Source organism: Fomitopsis serialis, assembly GCF_022376445.1.
Source record: "Fomitopsis serialis strain Sig1Antser10 chromosome Unknown B0H18scaffold_78, whole genome shotgun sequence".
Lineage (NCBI taxonomy): Eukaryota > Fungi > Basidiomycota > Agaricomycetes > Polyporales > Fomitopsidaceae > Fomitopsis > Fomitopsis serialis.
In genome coordinates this window covers 174,048-187,702 of record NW_025955038.1, presented here as the reverse complement: position 1 = coordinate 187,702, position 13,655 = coordinate 174,048, and the positions used below count along the sequence as shown (strand labels likewise).

The window sequence follows — 13,655 nt, the reverse complement described above, 5'->3', positions numbered from 1 at the left end:
CGCCGCAGCCGACATCGCCTCCGCGGAGGGTCACTCGCTCGCGTAGTCGTCCGTTAGGTCCTGGCCCCCTTCCGAGGAGAACGGTTCCTAGGCGTGGAGCTACTGGGTCTCGTCGGGGCAGGGTCGGAAAGTGAAGCTGTTGAAAGAGTTTAGAATGTTAGATAGGTTTCCGGCTCGCTCGTGAGTAGTACGCATACCCAGCATACCCAGTTCCATGTGATCCGGTGTTGTATATACTGTTGTCTAATACTTCTTTTATATACCCTTGATACCATTCTCGAAACGACCCGGCGTCGCGCTAGTGATTGCTGCTCTTATGAGGTAGATTGATGATCTCCGTTGCACACCAAAACATCCGGTAAGCGTCTTTTATGAATCGGCGCATACACGGTGAGCTCGTTTGAAACGATGACGTTGTGACGACGGCCAGTACATAACGCAATTGGTGGTCTCGGATAGTGATTTCCCCTGAACACCACAGATGTGCAATTCTGAGGCGATGGTCAGATCTCAGACCCGGTCGTGATACAAAATCGATGCGCACAGCCCATGCTCTAGTTCGTGCCAGTGTGATGAGGCATGCCAATCGTCCCTATCATGAAGTGGGTACTACAACACTGCTTGAAGTTCTAGTTTTCTGCATAACTCTTATGGCATTTGCGCTGCACATATATAGAGTGTAAAACCGCTCACCTCATTTACAGTCTTCGTTACTATGCTGTGTCTGTCCAATCTGTCGCTCCAAGCTTGAGGTTTAATGAGGAGGAGGCGACTCGGGAGCGAGCCTGCCTGCCAGTGCGCGTCGCCATTGCGTCACGTGTTCGCGTTGAGAACGCCAGCGAGTTTGGTTCAAGTTGAAGTTTAGTGACCGGCGTTGGTCCGTTACTTCGGTCAGTCCTCAGAACAAGTACCTCGTCCGTCCTGGCCCAGTGCTGGTACGTCACGTCCAATGTACCAAAGTCATCTACTCACCTCAACGGAATCAGCGGGACACTCGGTCGAAGAATTGAAACTCATTCCACGCTTCCCGTTGAAACCTACATCTCACGATGCACCGACCTCTGACTATCCAAGACTTCATTCAATTGGTGGTGAATGAAGTCGCCAGGCCGTGTCCACTGGAAGAACGGACGCTCCTGGCTCTGGCGCTCACATGCCGCGCATTCCAGGAGGCCGCCTTGGACATGCTGTGGGCTCACCAGGATGGCTTGGGCCGTCTCGTCCAGTGCTTACCGGAGGATCTATGGACATATTCAGATGACCCATTGGAGGATATAGTGAGTAAGCTGCTGCTCCGCTGTTAATTGAAAGCTGAGTCCGTGATGCATCCAGACGCTCAGCGAACCTACGAGGGCCACCACACAACAAGACTGGCAGCGCTTCGACGTCTACGCTCGGCGGGTCCGCACACTAGATATTGATGATTCCCCTTATTTCAAGTCCCGTACAGAGTGCCGCGTCTCAGGGCCCCTCTTTCGTTGGCTTCTCTCGTCAAGGACTTCTCATCAATTGCTCCCTAGTCTATCCTTCCTTGGCCTGGGGTGGGGGAAGGAGATATCTTCCAAGTATTACGACTCTGCACACATGCTATTTGGCCCGCGGCTCTCTGAGCTGCACATCAGCACCCCTCGGCGCTCGCCGACACCAATGTGCTTGACGTGATATTGCTGCACCTCCCTCTGCGTTCACCAGACGTCAAGTTGTTGAGAGTCAACGAGTCCCAGTACAGGGATTCCGACTGTCAGCCCATCTCTTCTGGTATTCTTCCAGCGTTGAGGGCTGGAGAAATTCGCGGGGAGCATATCCCTGACATTTGACACCCTCGCGGTTGTCACCTTGCCAAGCCTCACAGAAGCAACCTTACTTTTCGACAATCAACGAGCCACTGGCCAATTTGGGGACAGAAGAGGACCGCTCAAATCCTTACCTTCCGCGCTCTGGAGAGATTGAGTATGAGGATGACGACAATGGCTGATGCCGAAGCACTCCTATCCGTCTGCTGCTTTCCTCGACTGCAAGAGATATCCCTGACAACCACTTTCGAATCCAACTCGGACGCTCTCGATGGCGTGCTCCGCTGATCACGACGTTGCGAACATGCTATATTAGAGTCGATCCAAATCCGAAGCGGTGAGAATGAACACCTCGCGGGTGGGGTACACGACATCACCTCGGCGTCCTTCCGACGTCTCTGTGACTTCCGTAATCTTCGTAGATTTGGTCTCAACACGGAGATGCGTATCATCCTCGATGACGATGCCGTCCAGGAGATGGCCATGTCGTGGCCTCGTCTGGAGTACCTGCACTTTAGCAGCTTGGAGTCACCTCCGACTTCGGCGACGCTGGAAGGCCTGGCGCATCTCTCCCGGTACTGTCCTTCGCTGTCGTCACTCTGTATCAACGTGCAGACGAGGGGTACCGTCGTCTCCGCCGATGTGATCCCCGGCGGCGGCTTCTGCAACCGGGCCCTCGAGCAGATCGAGTTCCGCATGTCGTTTCCGTTTGGGAATGAAGCGAAAATAGCGGCGTTCCTGAATGCGATCTTCCCCAACATCCGGAGCTTGATTGGGCGTGGAGAAGGGTATGGGATATAATTGAGGTCCTACGCATGACATCTGAATGGGAAAAGCACACCAGTAAGTAACGACATGCCTCGACTCGTGTGGACCTGCTTTCGATAGGTACACCTCTGCAGGACCAGACGCAACGTAACGTCTGCTATCAACATGCCAATATTATATCGGCGGAGCATCTACGCAGCCCTTCAATTGAGCATCGTAACAACGTACACTCAATCTCCAACTCCTTTCCTCCGCCACGCTGCAATGTCCGGGCTGTCTGTGCATGTGAACACTGATGCGGCAAACTTGCGGCAAACACTGCTCTAGCACAACGTGACAGTCGATCGGGACTCGGCTACTGAGATATAATTACTGGTACATTCAATCGCAATCGCTATTGGTTAGTGCTTCTGTACTGCAGGCTGTGCTCATTGGTCGAACCTACGGTAAAAGACGTACGCATCAACGAACTCCTCACCCTCGCTTCCGTCTGCCTTCTTCAGTCGTCCCGCACGCGGAATGAGCCCCGCCTTCGTGAAGCGAGGGCCTCCAGAGCCTACACGGACGCGTGTCAGTATGCCTTGCTAGAGATCACGCATGGACAGGGCTCACCGGACACTCGCAGCGTTGTTGACGTAGACGAGGTTGAACACGCTCGCCTCGAAGCCAAGCCTTGGTGCGTGGTGCAGATAGGAACGCGCGAGTACGGCACCTATGCCCCGCCCACGTTGTGCGGGGGGACAAGGAACCCAGCATTGCAGATCTACATGCACATTGACGTCAGAAAAGTGAATGTTCGTGAAACTGGGACGTACATGAGAGGACCGGCCAGGATAGTTCGGTTTCACCTGCAAAACGATGTCGATCAGTCACCGGGATACTGTAAAGCCTTTCCGACGTCCCGGATGGTAGGGTACGAAGGGCTTAATTATGGAGTCTAGGCAGAGACTCACGTAGTAACATCCAGCAATACACTCCTCCATGCTGCGTCCCTTGACCGCGTCTTCGATACCGAGCTCAACCTCTCTGCCGTCGACGATCTCTTCACCCGAGCTTCCCTCTCCTATCACAGCCACCAGCACGTCCGCCGCGAAGTAGTATGCCTCAAACGTCTCGAGCGCGTACTCCTCGCCTGCGCGGATTTCCTGTGGATAGGTCAACCCGCGCTCAAGCTCATCCGCGAACACCTTGTGCAGGTATTCAACCAGACCCGGCATGGCCCGCGCAGTCGCCAGGGTGAGGTGGTGGATCGTCAAGTGTGCATCCGGCGCAGGAGTGTACTTGGAGGTTGGCTGGAGTCGCCAGCGTGTGGTTGGAAGAGGTCCTGCAGTCCGATTGGGAGTGAGGATCGCGCCGTATGCCGACATGGCTCCAGTACTCGTATCCGACTAGGAAGTATGCGTCGGCGTGTGATTTCCAACAAGTTCAAGCCGTCGAGTAGACTGTCGGTCGAGTCATGTCTCGCCCGTTACCCTTAAACAGTATTGGCGGTCCATGTTGACGGGGACGGTCCGGTGCTGGCAGCGGAGGCATTATTCATAGACTATGAGTCTGCAGGGTCTCAAGCTAATCGTAATGCCACACCGATGTCACTCGAGTGAGGAAGCGCGACGGACCCGGTGAGGGTTGGGTGAAGGGCCTGAAGGCATGAAGCTGAAGGCACCAGATAACATCTACATTTGGCACTTACAGAAAGACCCATTAGTAACATAAGTGAGTCGCACTAAGTAATAAACATACCATATTCGAAGCGGCGCTTGCTGGGCGCTTGTGTCTCGCAACCCTACCTTGGCGTGGTCGGGGACGACTGCGGCAGTGTACGCCTCCATGGCTCGGAAAATCAAGCTTTCAGCACGTCCAGCACGATGAGTGCATCGACTTTACCGAACACCGCTGCGCTGGCAGGTCGTCTGGTTGCTCGTGCACGACACCGACAATCCTTGGGCCTCCGAACATCTCAACATATGCGGATCCACGCGCGGTCGTACTCCCAACCACCCGTTCAGCAAGACCTGGCAGGCGAGGTGGACCGGAAGGGAGAATCTGACGCGTCACAACGCCCTCATTCGCGCGATTCTGAGCCTCGCGCTAGGCCGGGAGGTTTCCCGACTTCGGGTTCGTCAGTTGTCGACGCGGCAGCGACAGCTTTGATTGGTCTTGGAGCTGGTAAGTGTGCGCAATTGCTACATATCCCTCGAGCTCTGCCTATTTATGAGAAAGGACTGGTATGATCCCTGACAAGAGAGTTAGGCGAGACAGGAGCAACCAGTATTGTCGTACCTGTCGCGAGCCTGGCCTTCCGTCGAGGTCAATGCAGGCAGTGATGTCGACGAGCCAGTCAACGTGCTTCTGAGCACGTCAATAACGGTGTCGTTGCGTGTGTTGACCTCACCGTGTACGTTGAGTGAGGAGCTCGGCGCACTCGACGATGACGCAAACGTCTTGATGGCGTAGAAGGATGCACCAGTCGTGCTCGATTGCACGCCGATCGCGTCGTTTGATGGGGCGTTGACCGAGTTGAGCTTGCACCTTGATGAAGGAGACATCGCCGACGTGCTTCTGGGTACGCCGACGGCAACCTGGTCGCGGTTGCAAGTGTTGGTCTTCGCGGTGGAGTTGAGTCGAGGACCTTGCCAAAGGTTATGTCTCGTGGTTCAACACGTCCAACCTTTCTTGCTGTGAGGATCCTCTGAGGTGCTCGTCGGTGGCGAACGTGTGAGGATATCAGCCATGTCAGGGGCTGGATGTTCGCTTGGGTGAGCTCATGTGTACTCCATCGCGCTCTGACTCGGTGAACATCAGCCTTTGCACTCTCCAAAGCAGATGATTCGTTCATGTATGCCGACAAGGATAGAGGCAGTCGTCTCATCAGGACGCGATATTGGCATCTCCAGGAATCACAACGTATTAAGATGATCTTCTGACAGCAGTGTCTAGTGTTCTTCGGTGGTGTCGCCTACGTCGCCTGGTACAAGAAGAACGTCCTCGACAAGGTGAGGGCCTCATGCGCTCGCATTCAAAGAGACCACTTACTCAGACACCCCGTAGATCGAACTTGCCTTTGCGAGAGGCTACGACCCGGCTCTCGAGCTCGCAAGCAACCCACGCAAGCAGCACGACGCTGAAAAACGATTACGTTCATTGGATGAACATGTAAGACGCCGAGAGCAGTCCTCACTTGACCGCATCATCAAGGGCGCCGAGGCTGGACAGTACTACCTGTTGCTCGGACCTAAGGTACGCGCTGATGTCGTGCGCATTTCACGAGAGGGTCAGAGCGCTGAGCGTGGGTCGCGCAGGGCACTGGCAAGGGCACGATGATGCTGGACGCGATGCAGGCGATCGAAGCCGAGGGTGTCGCTATGTGTGATGCGCACCCAGACCTGGAAGTCTTCCGTCTGCGTCTCGGCAAGGCGATGAATTATGAGTTCAACGAGGACACGCAGACCAGTCTCTTCAAAGGCGTGATCCGCGGGAAGGTCTGTCGACTCGATCCTCGCGCGCTGGTTCATATTGATCGCACGAACTCGCAGCGGGGCCGTCCTTGGATATTGAACGAGGTCAGTCGAGGGTGTGTCTGCCGCGCGGTGCCGGTAGTCATATACTACGCACAGCGTTGAACAAGCTAGAGAAGGTCGCTGCGATACGCACGAAGAACAGGCAGGCCTCTCGTTTTGATCTTCAATAACATTCATTTCTTCAAGAACGACGATGATGGGAGGCAGATGCTTCTGCAGATGCAGCAGCGCGCAGAAAGCTGGGCTGCTGCTGGTGGGTGTTCCGCTCTCTTCTCACATCATTCCCGCTCACTCGTTTCGCCCACCAGGATCCTGACGATGGTGTTCAGCAGGTATTCATTATGAAGCTTCATAGTTCTCCTCTGCTCACATGTTAGCGACGACTTCTGGCCCTTTCTTGTCATGCGTAGGTCACTTACTTAGTTGTCGTTGCGTGTATCCCTAACGTCTTTCAGGAAAGACCGCCAGCAGAATGCAGGTGATCCCATTCCACCACCCGCGTCAAATGCACGTTCTGACCGCAGCACCCCTGTAGGTCGTGACGGTGTCCGACCTGAGCTTCAAGGACGCGCTGCGCGCCTCGGCACAGATGCGCCTGAACGCGAAACTCCGACCGACTCAGAGGACCTCCACGACGCCGTGTCCATAGTGGGCGGACGGCTGTCGTACCTCGCGCAGCTCTCGAAGACCGCGAACATGCGCGAGCACGCGCAGCAGATGCTGGTTGTCGAGAAGGCGTGGCTGCTGAGTCTCATCGGCCTCATACCCGACTGTGACGACGATGTCATGGACGAGCAGAAGTGGAGCTCGTGCTCGTGGCTTCTCCTGCGCGAGTTCGTCAAGCAGCGGCGCGCGGACGAGCGCGAGCGTGCGGAGGCGCTTGCGGCCGGTGAGCTGTCGTCCGAGGGGCTGGACGAGCTGCCCCTCCCGAAGATTCCATACGTGAGTATCGCTCGTTTGGGCCTAGCTGTGCTGTCTGCTGACCTTGGCGTTCAGTATAAATGTCGTCAGATAATGACCAGGGCCGACTATCTTGAAGGTGCGCCGTAGATGCGTGTCGTTCGCGGACTGTCAACTTAGCGTCCGCCAGACCTCGATCGCGCCAATGTCATAGCCATTATGTGAGTCTTCGCGGTTTCATGAGGGTCGGACGCTGATACGCACTCCCGCCGGATCCCAGACGAACCATGACGTTACGCCGGACTCCGTCCTGCTGCTGCAGGCGGCGCAGAAGGTCGTGGAGGAGGAAGGGTTTGACGACCTACTGGACGGCGTGCGGAACCGAGTGGACGAGATCGAGAGTCTCCATCGCACGAGGGAGTTGACGGTGCGTTTCACTGCTGGCCAATACAACGGCCGCACGCATCCTCCCTACCGGTGCGCAAGACGCTAATGAACATCCTTCCAGTTCAAAGACATAAGCGCGGGTGATCGCATTCGACTCTCGGTGGACAAAGGGGGCGCGGTTTCGGTCACTGGCTGATAGGCCTGCGTAGAACCACGATCCCGCGAGTATGTTCGGCCACACTACCCAACACCGCGTTCAGCGCAAGCATCGCAATGCGTTGAGGACGTGTTTCGGCCTAGTGCGTTCCATTCCCTATCTCGCTGAGCGGCTCGTCGCAACTTGGCTGTGAGTCGGACGCAGTACATGCATATCAGAGGTCCCAGCCATGCTTTCCCCGCATGAAGGGGACGGAGAGGTCTATCATCCCTGTCCCGCGAACCAGTGCGCGTCCGCTGATTGGTCCGTCGGCCGCTGATAGACGCAAGAAGGTCATTTAACGGCTCGACGCTGGGAGCGCGGATGCCGCTAGAACTCTCATGCTCTCGTGCGCCTCCTCCCGGCGAACTTTGCACTCGCGCTGGGCCGTCTCACGGTTGGCTGCGAGTGCAGTGACTGCTCCACGATTTGCACGCGCACTAACGTCCACTGGCGACTCTATAGTTTGTGTAGGGTGGATCTTCGCTTCCTGCATTGTGGGATGAGGGCCTGACCTCCTTGAGCACCGCGCTGTACGTCCAGACGCATCCCGTATCGTGCGTGAAACGCTTGACCCGGGGGATCCCAGATACCTGTCCTCCGATGCATCGCGCACCTTGGGAGAACTGGCACAGCGGCAGGACGGCGCTCGACGATTGGGCGGGGTTGGGTCTGTCCCCCTTACGCTGGACAGATTGAACATTCACGTAGACGTCTGAGAAGATGTGCATGGGGATGTGAAAGACGAAACGCTGCGCCCGCGTCTAGCGATGGCGGAGGGTCGGAGCTCTTTGAAAGCATCCGCTGCCGAGGGTCAGCAGATTCCCTCCGCGGCTCTAGACTTGCTATCTCGTGGCGAGTAGCGCGTGCTGGCGAGTGACTTTGACGTCGTTTTATATGGTTCGTGTGCAGCTCAATCTCTAGTGAGCATGGCGATTTGACTAGTATACTCATTGTGCGTTCCATCGTCCAGCCGGGTTGGTCTGAGCGAACAATGTAGAAGTGTGTCTACTCTCTAGCCTCAGTATGAGAATGAAGAATGGAGTGCGAGCACGTCTACTAGTTCGATAGGACAGACTTCTGCGCTTCGTAGGCATGTTGATATCGTGGCCGCATCGACGAGGTTCCGTTTGCTTCTGTACTAGCAGTTTATCCGAGTGGTTGATGAACCATCCGGTTTCATGGACGGCAGCACGCCGGCCATCTGAGTCTTTCCTCCTGGGTGCAAGTACAGCACTAGTAGCTCCAGTTGAACAATAGGCAACAATCGCGAAGTGAGATTCGTCGAAGTCGCAACATGAACATTGAAGAACTGCCCGATGCAAGTGCCAGGAAACAAGTACCGAGACGACCATAGCAGCCACAGGAATGATGGACGGGCGCGTCGCTGATGGCAGACGCCCCAGCCAAGGCAGTCCACCGCGCTACCAGACCAGAGCAAGTGAATGGCGTCATGAGGATGATCGTGGATGGCAACTTGATGGTGGCGTTGGCGAGCCTCGGACTCGGGCAGGTCGACCAGTATGGCTAATCGATGTCAGGAACGCAGATATGGTGGCTAGTCGGGATCGACTCGCCACCGACTTCGAATTCACTGCGTAGCTTGCGGGGCAGCCAGCCCGAAGGAAGACACATATAGATGAAGAGCCCATCCGTACGGGAGCTCGTGGTCGCCTTCACTGGCTCTACAGTCGGCATACATACATGCATGCATCGGGGTCACGCAGCTAGCCCCGTCTTCGCAGATCCTAAACACAGTAGCAGGGCACCCTTCACTCCGCAGATCATGATCTTGTTATGGACCTCGGCACAGGAAGTCCGAGAAGGAGGGGCCCTATCCGCAGCACGCCAAAGGCCGCCTTCCCTCTACGTTGTGGCCATCTGTGAAGTTCAGTAGCACGTACCATAAGGGATCCCAGCAGTCCGAAGACATGCTCGCCCGCCTCCAATGCACGTTCCTGTATCGCAGATCCTGTCTTCTCCCGCGACATGGTCCGATAGGTTGAGTGCTTGGAGCGGGGAGGGCCTAGTAGCATGATCCGGCACCGAGAGAACAAACGGGGTCCATAGCTTGCTCCTAGGGCGAAACTCGCGCGGGAGCCGTCGAGCTCTCCATTCTCAAGTCTGCGTGGGTACGCCGCAGACGTCTAAGGCCATGGCTTGCGCGTGATACAGATGCACTAGCATACCGATGAGGAAGGGCGATCTACGGCGATAAGTCAGAGCATCGGGAAGATAGGGTAAATATGGAATAGGGCGCACCGTTGGACACTGGCAGACAAACCTGGACCCGTCTCGCAAGTGACGTCAAGGTCCCGCTGAGCTTTGGACATCGCCAGCCTTGGCTTTGCATTGTACTTTCAAGATGCCAAGCGCGAGTCCGCGCTCGGCAAACGGCTGCGCCATGTGCGCAACGCGAGGATACTCAACTCCCGTGTCAAACAACGTACAGATGCGGGCTGACTGATCACCGTGTGAGGGCAGCAGAGCTTGATAGCGGCTTAGTGTGAGCAACTACTGTGTGCGAAGAGGCAAACGCACCTATTCCCTGACAGGCACTGCTGCGTCGTTTGAGTGGACGAATCTGAGTCGGAGGATACGACAGACGCCTATGAAGCTTCAACCTGCCTTAGGACCAGTACGACACACCGAGACACTGTCGCTGTATAGCCATGATCATTCGCAGTCGGCGTCGGATAACAACAGAAATGCTGTCCGACCCCACCGACACCTACCAATCCAGCGTCTATCAGCTGCAGGCGTTCCGTAGTGCCCATGTACTAGGGCGCCTGAGGATAAATGAACGCCACCAGCCTGGCTCGGAAGTGTGAACGCTGGGAGTCTGAAATGCCCGCCCTCGCGCCGTTTCATACAACTTCGTGTCCACCACGCGCGCACAGAACGGGTTCGCACGGCCGCGGAGGCCATCGCACCGCCTCGCAACTCAAAAAATGCTTCAGCACATTGCCATCCCATATTTGCAAACGAGCGAAGATAGCACGTACGGACAGTTCGACGCACGGACCAGCAAATTTTAGACGTACGAAGTGAATGGCGATCCGCCTGCGAGTGGAGTCGATTGTGCTCTCGACCAATCATGGGGCAGATCTGCCCGTCGCACGTACGGGGTCAGATGCGGCACGTGGGCACCCCAGACCCAGGACCGAGCCCGTCCCTCGCCCTCGGAGCCAACACAGCTTCCACCCACTCTCCGGAGCAAGCGCGCAAAGTCGGGGTGCGGGGCCTATGCTCCGAACGCCCGCTATTCCAGTAAGGAAGGTCTGTATTGCTTATGTAGTTATTGCGTGTAATAGTAGACGGCATACTGGCGATATGAAGCTTCATTGTATTGAGGGTTAGCAAACCTTCCAAGGTGACATAGAACTCACATGTATCGATGGGCAGGATAGGGATGCGACTCCTCGCTCGCCATGAACGAACATGCGTGTCTCGTCTGACCGCGGACCATGTCCCCTGTAGTCCTCGAGACACGTCCGATGTTGAACGTTGAATCCGTGGCCGCCGGAGCATCCTTCACCGCTCTACGTCGCTCCTCCGCCGTAAAATTTGCTCAGTCGGTTTGGCATCGCGATGGACAGCGTGAACGTATAGGAACATATTAGTGATCGCACTCACTTTGCTCACCGTTTTCCTAACTCCATAATGCAGTGCTCGTCCTCCGTCCGCTCTGCACTTCCGCGCCGGGTCATCTCGGTGGCGCACCATGGTCCGGTCGGAGGCAATAATGTCACGCCGTCACAGCGAGTGACTCGATGTGACTCGCCTCGATATGGACCCACGCGGGGGCTGGGAACGAGGGTCTGGTGCAGCGTGTCAGCGGGGAAGACGAGGGTGGTGTCACTTGCCAGATGGACGAAGCCTATATCGAGGGCCTGTACAACCTTGACGCGGATCCATGTGACGACGTCAGAGGTGCATCTCACTTTGCCAGAGATGCCGGGAATAAGAGAGTTATAAGTAGGGGTCGCGCTGATTCGTCGATCCGGGTCAAGAAATATGTCCAATGACCGGTGGAGGAGGGGAGGAAGTGCTGAACATTGATGATACCACACGAACAGACAATTGTGGATAGGTGCTGAGTCGCAAAGGCTGTAGTCGGAAGTGAGACATTGACGTAGACAGAGATCAAAGCAAGACTCCGGTACGGCATGGTGCATCAACCTGAGAGGGATGAGTCGGAGGCGAGTCGAACATCACGAAAAAGGTCGGTACTAGGCGTCTGTCAGACAAACCATCGAAGTCAACCAACTCAATCGTGCAGAACGGGGTTATGACGGAAGAAATTGCATACGAGACGCCTTGTTTTCAAACGGCGGACTAGCGTTTGCAACAGAGATAGGCCTCGGATGTCGTCAGACGTTCCCACTGTATGCCCAGTGAGTAGCACAAACGAAACAACAACATATGCGGGCGTTCTGAGACGGTGCTCGAAGTGCGTTGTGCTCCAGCGCGAGATGTCTAAATCTTCCACCGACACAACTCGGAGCGGCGCCCGCATGACGCAGGTGCGTTCAGTGAATCTTCGAGTGTGCAAAAGTACCGTAGTGTGTCGCACGCCCGTCACAGAGCACCAGAGGCTTCTATCAACTCGCCGCCTGTTATACGCCGGGCAGGCAACGCGAAGATGAACTCGCATATCTTACGTACCCAAGACGCCGATATGAGAGTGGGACCCAGAGCCGTTGACAGCTCCCAGGCGGGTCCAAGGACGCGTTCCAAAGCACATCGCGTCCCCGTCCACATGTGCACGGTCCAGCTCGAAGCACATTGCGCGCGCCTGTCAGGGGAGATCGTGACATGTGGGCACCCAACAGTCGAACAAACTGCCACATACCCGGGCGCGAATCTCGAAGCGAGCGACGGATCGGGCGCGGCGCGAGCTCACTGGCACTCGATCCCGATCATGGCGTTGGACAGTGCAGCGCAGCTCCGTCTCCGAGGCCGCCGGAGAGAGCGAACAATGGCGAGAGTGCCCTGTTCTGTGTGTGGGTGTGTGTCCATCATGCACAATATCATCGCTGTCCGCCGTGACATCGTGCATCAGCGTACATAGAGGGCTGGCACGTCGGGTTCCAGTCGGGGATGTGGAGTGGGTCGAGCGTCGTGGACCGTGCGGTGTCCACATTGGTATGAGCAGTGGGTGGGCGCAGTGCGATGCAGTGGACGAGGTCGGACTTGGTCGAGCGTGACCGCCGCGGAGACCGTCGGGGTGATGGGCACTGGGAATGATCGTCAGCGACGTACATACTTGGCGTATTGCAAACACCACGGGAACGCATGAAACCGGACAAGGCAAGTATGCGAGGTGGTTATATTCGGAGAGTGGTTGCATGCGATAGTGATGAGACGTACGAGGATCTCCATACTGGACAGCAAGCGAGCCGCACTGGCATACTAATCACGATCCCGCTTTCCAATGAAGAGGCAGCGGCAAGAACCACAGACGTCAGTGCGTGCGCACCTCGAAGCATACCAGCTACCGCACATGATGCGAGGATGTCCGGTCCGCGCACAACGGCGGGACCTTCGACGAGCGTATGAGACCGCGGTCGGCCCCTGGCTGCACGCCCGTCATGCACAGCATCCCAGTCAACACTGAAGCATTGGAATGATGATGGTGGCGTCGCGCGACCCGGACTCGCACCGGAGACTGCCCGTTTCGGGTTGCTGCCCAGTACGCCCAGCCGTTCGAACCCCAAGCACAGACGCGGCCAGATAGGCCAGATCGCACTCCTACGTGACACCGAGTCGTCAGTCTGGTGGCGCGGTTCTGTGAAGGACAATTTCACGAAAGCATATCAGGGAGAGCACGCCACGAGAGCCGGAGCATGTCCACGACGTACCATGACCATTCAGATTGTAGATCCGCGACGGCCAGGTGTTGTGCGCGTTAGCTAACGCGTCCACGACAGCTCGAAGGGCTCAGTGCATGTGAGAGAGCCCATCATCCGCGGCGAATGGCGTCCGTTCGATTGCGAGTAGGTGTCCACGGCTGCACACCAGAGAGCTGCGAATGACGACGTCCAGAGAACACAGTGGCCGTCTGTGTCTTCGACGCAACGTAACACCGCA

The 13,655-nt window shown here is 56.4% G+C and overlaps 5 protein-coding genes across 5 annotated transcripts; 2 read left to right on the top strand and 3 right to left on the bottom strand.

Annotated features, from left to right (window-relative positions):
• Nucleotides 1-1,029: 1,029 nt before the first annotated feature.
• On the top strand, nucleotides 1,030-2,594 carry B0H18DRAFT_1213865 (uncharacterized protein; the record flags this gene model as incomplete). The annotated part of the gene is made up of 3 exons (XM_048036544.1): nucleotides 1,030-1,277; nucleotides 1,333-1,444; nucleotides 2,110-2,594. The coding sequence occupies exons 1-3, from the start codon at nucleotides 1,050-1,052 to the stop codon at nucleotides 2,592-2,594; spliced, it is 825 nt and encodes a 274-aa protein (XP_047889570.1). The 5' UTR covers nucleotides 1,030-1,049.
• A 395-nt stretch (nucleotides 2,595-2,989) lies between these two features.
• On the bottom strand, nucleotides 2,990-4,136 carry B0H18DRAFT_1028119 (uncharacterized protein; the record flags this gene model as incomplete). The annotated part of the gene is made up of 4 exons (XM_048029910.1): nucleotides 3,515-4,136; nucleotides 3,373-3,409; nucleotides 3,181-3,324; nucleotides 2,990-3,117 (listed from the first exon to the last, which is right to left on the bottom strand). The coding sequence occupies exons 1-4, from the start codon at nucleotides 3,926-3,928 to the stop codon at nucleotides 2,990-2,992; spliced, it is 723 nt and encodes a 240-aa protein (XP_047889569.1). The 5' UTR covers nucleotides 3,929-4,136.
• Nucleotides 4,137-4,426: 290 nt separating this feature from the next.
• On the top strand, nucleotides 4,427-7,562 carry B0H18DRAFT_1086670 (uncharacterized protein; the record flags this gene model as incomplete). Its single annotated transcript, XM_048032072.1, has 12 exons — nucleotides 4,427-4,430; nucleotides 5,499-5,554; nucleotides 5,610-5,798; nucleotides 5,861-6,011; nucleotides 6,095-6,132; nucleotides 6,191-6,336; nucleotides 6,457-6,485; nucleotides 6,702-7,021; nucleotides 7,076-7,118; nucleotides 7,170-7,186; nucleotides 7,260-7,406; nucleotides 7,488-7,562. 12 exons carry the CDS (start codon nucleotides 4,427-4,429, stop codon nucleotides 7,560-7,562), a joined length of 1,215 nt encoding a protein of 404 aa, XP_047889568.1.
• Nucleotides 7,563-8,435: 873 nt separating this feature from the next.
• Nucleotides 8,436-9,003, bottom strand: B0H18DRAFT_637149 (uncharacterized protein). The gene has a single exon (XM_048038896.1). The coding sequence runs from the start codon at nucleotides 8,915-8,917 to the stop codon at nucleotides 8,513-8,515; it is 405 nt and encodes a 134-aa protein (XP_047889567.1). The 5' UTR covers nucleotides 8,918-9,003; the 3' UTR covers nucleotides 8,436-8,512.
• A 1,699-nt stretch (nucleotides 9,004-10,702) lies between these two features.
• On the bottom strand, nucleotides 10,703-11,498 carry B0H18DRAFT_1028098 (uncharacterized protein). The gene is made up of 4 exons (XM_048029909.1): nucleotides 11,469-11,498; nucleotides 11,199-11,305; nucleotides 10,952-11,115; nucleotides 10,703-10,901 (listed from the first exon to the last, which is right to left on the bottom strand). Exons 2-4 carry the CDS (start codon nucleotides 11,286-11,288, stop codon nucleotides 10,853-10,855), a joined length of 303 nt encoding a protein of 100 aa, XP_047889566.1. The 5' UTR covers nucleotides 11,289-11,305; nucleotides 11,469-11,498; the 3' UTR covers nucleotides 10,703-10,852.
• Between the last annotated feature and the right edge of the window lie 2,157 nt (nucleotides 11,499-13,655).

Bases quoted from the DNA above. Each gene is read 5' to 3' on its own strand.
- B0H18DRAFT_637149 (XM_048038896.1), bottom strand. From the start codon at position 8,917: ATGGTCGTCTCGGTACTTGTTTCCTGGCACTTGCATCGGGCAGTTCTT.
- B0H18DRAFT_1028098 (XM_048029909.1), bottom strand. From the start codon at position 11,288: ATGGTGCGCCACCGAGATGACCCGGCGCGGAAGTGCAGAGCGGACGGA. The intron at 11,116-11,198 runs GTGAGTGCGATC...TTTACGGCGGAG, and splicing joins TTAGGAAAACGGTGAGCAAA to GAGCGACGTAGAGCGGTGAA. The intron at 10,902-10,951 runs GTGAGTTCTATG...AATACAATGAAG, and splicing joins TATCCTGCCCATCGATACAT to CTTCATATCGCCAGTATGCC.